The sequence below is a fragment of the Pollachius pollachius genome (assembly GCF_949987615.1).
Source record: "Pollachius pollachius genome assembly, chromosome: 6".
Taxonomy (NCBI): Eukaryota; Metazoa; Chordata; class Actinopteri; order Gadiformes; family Gadidae; genus Pollachius; species Pollachius pollachius.
In genome coordinates, this window is record NC_136939.1 from 24337171 (window position 1) to 24345153 (window position 7983).

The window sequence follows — 7983 nt, forward strand, 5'->3', positions numbered from 1 at the left end:
TTCGGGACATGTGTGTGAGCTCTCATATATCTGATCACGTGTGTGTGTGTCTGATCACGTGTGTGTGTGCTCATGTCTGCTCCTGTGTGTGTGTGTGTGTGTGTGTGTGTGTGTGTGTTTGCTCTCATATGTGTGTAATCCTGTGTGTACTTGTGTGTGTCCCAGGCTGGCCATCGACGGGCCCTTCGGGACGGCCAGTGAGGACGTGTTCCGCTACGAGGTGGTGGTCCTGGTGGGGGCCGGCATCGGGGTCACGCCCTTCGCCTCCGTCCTCAAGTCTGTCTGGTACCAGACCTCCCAGGGACAGGGGGACGTGTTCACCAAGAAGGTAGAGAGACAGAGAGAGAGAGAGAGAGAGAGAGAGACAGAGAGAGAGAGAGAGACACAGACAGACAGACAGACAGACAGACAGACAGACAGAGAGTGTGAGAGTGTGAGAGAAAGAGAAAGAGAGAGAGCGAGAGCAAGAGAGAGAAAGAAAGAAAGAAAGAAAGAGAAAGAGAGAGAGAGAGCGAGAGAGATAGACAGAGAGGGCATGGCCAGGCCAGGGATGAGAGGGGTGGATCATTGCACTTCTTGCAATGATCATATGAGTGTTAATGTGTGTATGACCCGTTGTGAGTCGCTTTAGATAAAGTCGTCAGCAAAATCCCCTAAATGAAACGTAACTTTTTCCGCCACTCTCTCCTCCACCCTACCCTCCTCCCTCTCCTCCTCCTCCTCCTCCTCCTCCTCCTCCTCCTCCTCCTCCACCCTCCAGATCTACTTCTACTGGCTGTGCCCAGAGACCCAGGCCTTTGAGTGGTTTGCTGACCTTCTTCAATCCCTGGAGGACCAGATGACGGAGAAAGGCCTGGCCGACTTCCTGAACTACAACATCTACCTCACCCGCTGGAAGGAGAACGAGGTTAGCTCGTTTGTTAGCTCGCTAGTTAGCCTAGCCTCCCCCCTTACCCCCCAACACCCCTTTCCCCTCTTACTCTCCTGAAAACACCCCTCTTCAAACATATTGTATGTTTGTCAAAGTCAAATTCCTGGCACTTAATGTACGCACTTATTGTGGTTGTACGTCCTGGCACTTAATGTACGCATTTGAATGTTATACGTCCAGGCACTTAATGTACGCACTTATTGTGTGTTTGTATGTCCTGGCACTTAAAAGTCGCATCGTATCCTAGTTATCTTTGTTGTATACGGGGAATGGGTTAACCTAGTGATAGTTAGTGCTTGCCACTTGGTCCTATGAACATCCTTACTGTACCGACAGAGATATATTGTTGTTTCTCTTTCTTCTGACTACTGTACTTATTGTAAGTCGCTCTGAACAATAGCGTCTGCTAAACGCCCTGAATGTTATTGTAGTATGATATATCATTGCCATAGTATCACAATGACATGTAGCAAAAAGTAGTACTACCAGCTTTATGAATTACGCTGGAAATATTCAAACATTCAAATCTTGTGACCACTTCTTTTCCCAGGCCGCCCACTTCCGGGTCCACCACGAGGCGGAGAATGACCCAATCACGGGGCTGAAGCAGAAGACCCTCTATGGCAAGCCCAACTGGGACAACGAGTTCACCAACATCGGTGCAAAGCATCCTGGGTAAATGTCCATGGGCTACAGTTGTACACAACGTCAAAAAGATATTGTATATACTCGTGTGTGTGTGTGTGTGTGTGTGTGTGTGTGTGTGTGTGTGTGTGTGCGTGCTCATGTCTGCTCCCGTGCTCCAGAGGTTCAGGCGACCTCAGTGAATCTTTATTCAATGTTCGTGCCCATCGCGCAAGGCTTAAGAACCCATATATTAAATAATAAATCTAAATATTGATAGGGACAATCCTTTCTTTCCCAAAGTTGGTCGGGACATGTCCCTCTGTCCCTATGCAAAGTTAAACCCTGAACACATTTGAACAAAATTTTTATTGCGCCCCAATGTTGACCTGAAGTTGGCGCCACGGATTGGTAGACTGACGGAGTGGCGGTACTAAAAGGTATCGGAATGGGGGCATGTCGGAATGGGGGCATGTCGGAATGGGGGCATGTCTGACTGGCAGCATGTCGGAAGGGCAGCATGAAACCGAGTGGTCGACTCCGCCGTCGGGTTGTGAATGTGTGCATGAACCGTTGTAATACAAACTGCTTTGGATAAAAGCGTCTGCAAAATCCCCCTTAATATAATGTAAATGCAGTGGTCCCCACTCAAATTGTGTTGCCATGGTTTCTGTCCTCAGGACCAAAGTGGGCGTGTTCCTTTGCGGCCCTACCGTGCTGGGGAAGGCCCTGGCCAAACAGTGTCTGTCCCACTCCGAGGGAGGCGTGGAGTTCATCTTCAACAAGGAGAACTTCTAACTTGGCAAAACCGATCAAAATGGCTACGAGAACGAACGACTCAACTGATACTTTAAGATTAACTTGTGTGTTCATGTAAACAGACTAGTATGCATTAGTTTCTACCTTGACATGTTTCGACTACTTCCTGCTGTCTTCTTCAGAAGCGTAACATCAGCTGACATGATGCACGTCACCGCAACAACTGACGCTTCTGAAGAACACTGCATGAAGCGGTCGAAGGTACAAACTAATGAATACAAGTCTGTTTACTTGAACAAACAAGTTAACCTATCAAGTTAGACTTAATTAATTGATACTTTAAGTGCTGTCGTCTGTTCTTCATTTAGTGAATATATAGCGTCTGGTTCGTTTAATAACGTCGAGATAGCGGAATCAGCCGACCGTGCTACATCAGCGGCGGCCATCTTTGATTGTTGTTGAGGTTCAAAATGTATTCCGCCCCTTGTATTAGATAAACACTTGTGATGGTCGGCCTATCTCGTACCGGGAGCCGGACCTTATCTGCTGGTTCCCAGGCTCATCCTGATCAATCTCCTTATTTAAGTAAAGGGCTTTGTTCCTTTGAGCATTAAGATGATGTATGGAGGTGCATAGGCCTCTGTCTGTCTATCTGTATGTCTTTCTCTCCCTCTCTCTATAGCTATATATGTCTCACTATCGCTCACTCACTCTCTCTCTATATATTTATATATCACTCCATCTCTCTCTCCCCCTCTCTCTATCTCTCTCTCAATACATATATCTATCACTCTCTCTCTCTAACTCGATCTCTCAGTACATATGTCTATCACTCTATCTCTCCCTCTATATGTATATCACTATCTATCTCTCCCCATCTCTCTATCTATACATATATATGTAAATCTCTTTTATTATAGATATGTTGTTTTTTGTATAAAGTTTAGATTGTAACACCATGTACTGAACCGCTGCCATTTCTACATAAAGATATATTTCAGAGGAACGATTACAGCAAAACCAAACGCAACTCTGGACTTCTTTGAGCAACAACAGTGCTGTTGTGTAGCATTGTCATTGAATTCCCTTCCCCTGGTTCCTCTCTGCTCCGCCTTGCAAAACAGTGGTATTTCTTGCTTCAAGTTGGCTGCTTGCAATATTACCTGCTTCTGCTTTTGCGTTTCAGTTTCCATGCACCTTTAAAATGTATTTTTATGGCTTTTATACATCTTAATAACGGATAAAGGAAAAGGATAAAGGAAAAGTAAAGGAAAAGTTTTGAATAATAAAAAAAATAACATTTTAAAATGTGTTGGTCTTCTCAATGATGCTGAAACTCTCCGTTTTTTATAGAAAGACTCTAATAGGTTGATTCAAACAATAAAAAAATAATACGTTTTGGTCTTCTCAGGAATACCAAAACTGTTTTATTTTTAACCTAGCGCTTAAAGGAATAGTTTCCTTTGAATAACCTGAATTTAAGTTCTCTCAAACATTACATGTTTTGAAACATATTCAATATGAATAGAAATAGTAATTGTAATAATAATAGTAAAGTAAAAATAATGTATAATTATATTTACATATACATCTATATATAAATTGAGAGAGAAATTGACATGTATACATAAATACACCATACTAAAATAACCCAGTTTACGTAAAACTTTGATTTAAAGGTTTCCACACAGTGAAACTGCATAGATTTATAGGAAACAAAATCACACATCTTAAAGTGTACTTCGGAACATCAACTTGGAACAAAAAACGACTCAAGAATAACATGTTGGAAAAAAAAAGTCAATGTTTATTTCCAGGAATTGCCTGTTCACCATCTCATCCCCCACCCCCACTGTTACATGAATCGGTACTATCTTCGAACAGTGTCCTGTTATACGTTTCACACACCACACTGTGTACTACAAACTACAAAGCGTTTAACGGTCTACAAGACGATTGTAATTTCAGCCACTGTGGCGCTTTGTCGCCCCCTAGTGGTGGATAGAACACATTGCACTGCATGTCAGGCGGCGGCGGTGGTGGTGTGTTATTGTGAGTGGTGCCCTGTGTGTGTGTGTGTGTGTGTGTGTGTGTGTGCGTGTGTATGTTGTAGTGTGGGAATGCATGTGTGTGTGTGAGTGTGTGTGTTCTAAATGGCCACAGCGAACACGCAGACCACGCAGTACATGGTCCGGTTCTCCCATCGGACGGTACAGCTTCCTGTAAAATGATGAAGAAGATGACGATGAAGAAGATGACAATGACGATGACGAAGAAGAAGAAGAAGAAGAAGAATCATCAAGAGACCAAAGCAAACCAAACACTGAAATCTAGGGATGCAACCCTTACCTAAACCCAATTTTTTTAGTCTTTAAAAGCCTTTTCAACTAAATGATTTTTAAAAGCCATTCGATTTAGTTACATTTTTAAAAAGCCATTCAATTTGGTTACATTTTTAAAAGCAATTCAATTTTGTAAAAATGTCGAAAGCCATTCATTTTAGTATGTCAAAATGAAAACAAACTTGACACTTTCATATTGTACTCTGAAAACAAGGTCATTTCAATGTTTTTGACCTCTTTCAAAAAGAAAATAGGGCGCTTTAAAAGCTGTGCCATTTCAGAAACCCAATATCCATTAGCTAACTTGTAGGTATCATTCAGTAAGCCACCTCAACCCTAACCTCCCCCTTAACGAGCTGTCATTAGCAATGACATTGACAAAATCAATACATCAAAACAGACTATACCAAAGTAAGCAGATTCAACCAGACCCAGTGTCCCTCCCTAAGAAGCTAAAGCTAACCTAGCAGAGCCAAAGTAAACAGATTCAACCAGACCCAGGGCCTCTACGTATTCTCTTTTTTGCGTAGGAAATTTCCTTTCCTATGGAGATGTCCCGGAAGTGCTTGGAGGAAAGGTGGTTCAAATTCTAAAAATGCGTAGGAAAGGAGCCTCGATGCTTCCTTTAACCCTCCTTTAGCAAAGGTTACTCCTGAGCAACCTTTGCGAAAGGAAAGGTGATAGTGGTGTCCCATAATCCTTTACGCCGGCAATATTTAAAGCAACATGCCACGACAAAGTTTACAGACTCCGCGAAGACGCATGAGAGACGCGTTAAAGCAGTAGAAGAGAAGAAAATACAATTGATATAATGGATACCAATTCCAGAGACATTTAATTTGAATCTAAATGAAGTCATTTATTGCTGGTTATTAAGCACACAATATACACCGTAAGAAAATAAAATGCCGACCTCACATTTAAGACTGACTACTGGGGGCAGTTAATTTCAACATCAACATAAGTTGAGCCTCTTTTTTTTCACATGTGAAATGGGATTCAAGTGGCCTAAAATATTTTCGCTTGCCAAGTCCGACCTAAGTGATTCTCACTGTTGGCGATAACCTGATTGAAATCAATACGACAAGAACGCATGGATCAAAAAATCCGGAAAACTGTAGTTCCACCGTAGAGACGCTAGAGGTCAGCAATACTCCCCGTCGCGCAATGACGTTGGTTAGGAAAAGTGGAGTCGACTTCATTTTAAACAGCGCTGTCTTTTCCTATGCTCGAAAGGAAGCGCCTTTTCATCTCTCCTTGACCCGAGGACGTTTTCCACAAAGGTTAAGTAAAGGAGGCATAAAGGTTAGGAGATCCGACTATTGGTAGAGGCCCCCAGTTTCCCTCCCTAAGAGGCTAAAGCTAAGCTAGCAGAGCTGGTGCTTACCGTCCATGGCCGTGTCCCAGTAGCACGAGTTGGCCGTGTGGAGTCCGGCACCACACTTCTGCATCACCGCACAGTTCACTGAAGAGAGAGACACACACACCCACACACATTAAATGGCCATTAACAAGGAGCAAGATTTGCACATTTCGGACAAAAAATCTAAATGGTGGCATGACCCTTAATCTTACACTATATATTAAATTGTATATTTAAGGGATTTTGCTGACGCTTCAATTCAAATCGATTTACAACCATTCATTCAAAGAAAAAGAGAGACAGAGAGAGAGAGAGAGAGAGAGAGAGAGAGAGAGAGAGAGAAAGAAAGAAAGAAAGAAAGACACACACGCACAGAGCTAGGGAGAGAGACACACACACGCACACACAGAGAGACAGAGACACACATTCACACGTTCACACACTGACAACGGAGTCGACCCTTCAGGGCGGAGTCGACCCTGACTGCTGGTCAGGAGCAGTCAGGGTGAGGTGCCTTGCTCAGGGACACCTTGACACTCATCTAGGAGGAGTCGGGGATCGAACTAGCAACCTTCAGGTTACAAGTCAACCCGCTCAACATCCTAAGCTACTGCCGCCACACACACACACAAACACACAGAGACAGACAGACAGACAGACAGACAGGACGTAGAGCTGCAGTACAATATGGTGACATGGGGCACCGGTGGAAGTGTTTGAACGAGGCCCCAGGGGGCGGGACCTGACCTACCAATGTACTTGTAGGGCTTCCCCTGTTTGGCCAGCTGGGTGAGTGACAGCTCGCAGATGGACGAGGTCCACTTGTTCACCTGCTGCTGGTTGTAGTCCACCCGGCCCATGATGCTGTCGATGCACTGGAGAGAGAGGGAGAGACGGAGAGAGAGAGGGAGAGAGAGACACACAAGGGGCAGGAGGAGAACAGAGTAGGAGTCATGTGATCGTCATCAGATGGTATTTTTAGCGAAGGGGATTCATTCCCAACGCTGCACACACACTAACGTTATGAGTTCTGATCTCGAGCCACCAGTGGTGAAGTGTTACGATAGGCAGTGTTTTGGATCCATTAAAAAGTACATTTTGTGGATAATGACTTGGCTTAATAATGCATATAGTTTATTGGGTGCGTGTGAGAGGGAATGGGTGAGGAATGGGGGGGAGAGAGAGAGGTAAGAGAGTCCAACATCAGCTGATTCATGCTAACCGCTCAGTCAGCAGACCACGCCCCCTAATCGATGCGTCATTATGTGTAACGTTTCTAATTGGTCAACTCCTAATTAATGATCTTTGGTTAAGAACTGGGGTTTTGACGTTTACCTCCTTGATGGTGTTGGTGGTTTCATCGGGGTTGAACGAGCTCTGTGGATCGAAAACACACACGACAGAATCATCACATCATCAGACGATCACGGACTGAACAAAACACCTATTTGGAGACATTTAGACGAGAGAAAACACGTTTTTAAATGCAAAGTGAGGCCCTTTAAAGCACTGTATTAACTATAGTGGCGACGACATGACGAGTAACGAGCACCGCCCTGCATATACTAGACCTTTAATCCGTCTATTAATGGTGATCAGTGTGCGATCAAACCTCGTCAGTCGGGTGATATTCTTCCATCCTGGCGGTATGTCGGTGATCCTTTAATAAACGAGGACGAGTTGTTGTATTTACAAAGCGGAGGAAAAAGCGGAGCGCCGACTTCCGTCCCGACTGTCAGGCTGCGGCGCCGACGAGTCCGAGAGAGGGCGTCGCTTGGCCAGGTTTGCGGGGTGCTGCCACCGGTTGGCGTAGGAGTGGAAGTGCAGCCCCTGCAGAGAGAGAGAGAGAGAGAGAGAGAGAGAGAGAGAGAGAGAGAGAGAGAGAGAGAGAGAGAGAGAGAGAGAGAGAGAGAGAGAGAGAGAGAGAGAGAGAGAGAGAGAGAGAGAGAGAGAGAGAGAGAGAG

At 44.5% G+C, this 7983-nt stretch overlaps 2 protein-coding genes across 3 annotated transcripts in view; one reads left to right on the plus strand and one right to left on the minus strand.

Moving 5' to 3' along the window:
* Window positions 1-3622, plus strand: part of cybb (cytochrome b-245, beta polypeptide (chronic granulomatous disease)) — a 35397-nt gene extending 31775 nt beyond the window's left edge. For both annotated transcript variants that reach the window (XM_079737450.1, XM_079737451.1), the window contains exons 10-13: window positions 166-328; window positions 761-907; window positions 1482-1606; window positions 2236-3622. In XM_079737450.1, coding sequence (XP_079593576.1) covers window positions 166-328; window positions 761-907; window positions 1482-1606; window positions 2236-2353 — 553 coding nt within the window. In that variant the 3' untranslated portion in view covers window positions 2354-3622. The remainder of the gene's footprint in view (window positions 1-165; window positions 329-760; window positions 908-1481; window positions 1607-2235) is intronic.
* A 478-nt stretch (window positions 3623-4100) lies between these two features.
* On the minus strand, window positions 4101-7774 carry dynlt3 (dynein light chain Tctex-type 3). Its single transcript, XM_079738762.1, has 5 exons — window positions 7632-7774; window positions 7355-7396; window positions 6771-6894; window positions 6044-6121; window positions 4101-4534 (listed from the first exon to the last, which is right to left on the minus strand). The coding sequence occupies exons 1-5, from the start codon at window positions 7656-7658 to the stop codon at window positions 4464-4466; spliced, it is 342 nt and encodes a 113-aa protein (XP_079594888.1). The 5' UTR covers window positions 7659-7774; the 3' UTR covers window positions 4101-4463.
* Between the last annotated feature and the right edge of the window lie 209 nt (window positions 7775-7983).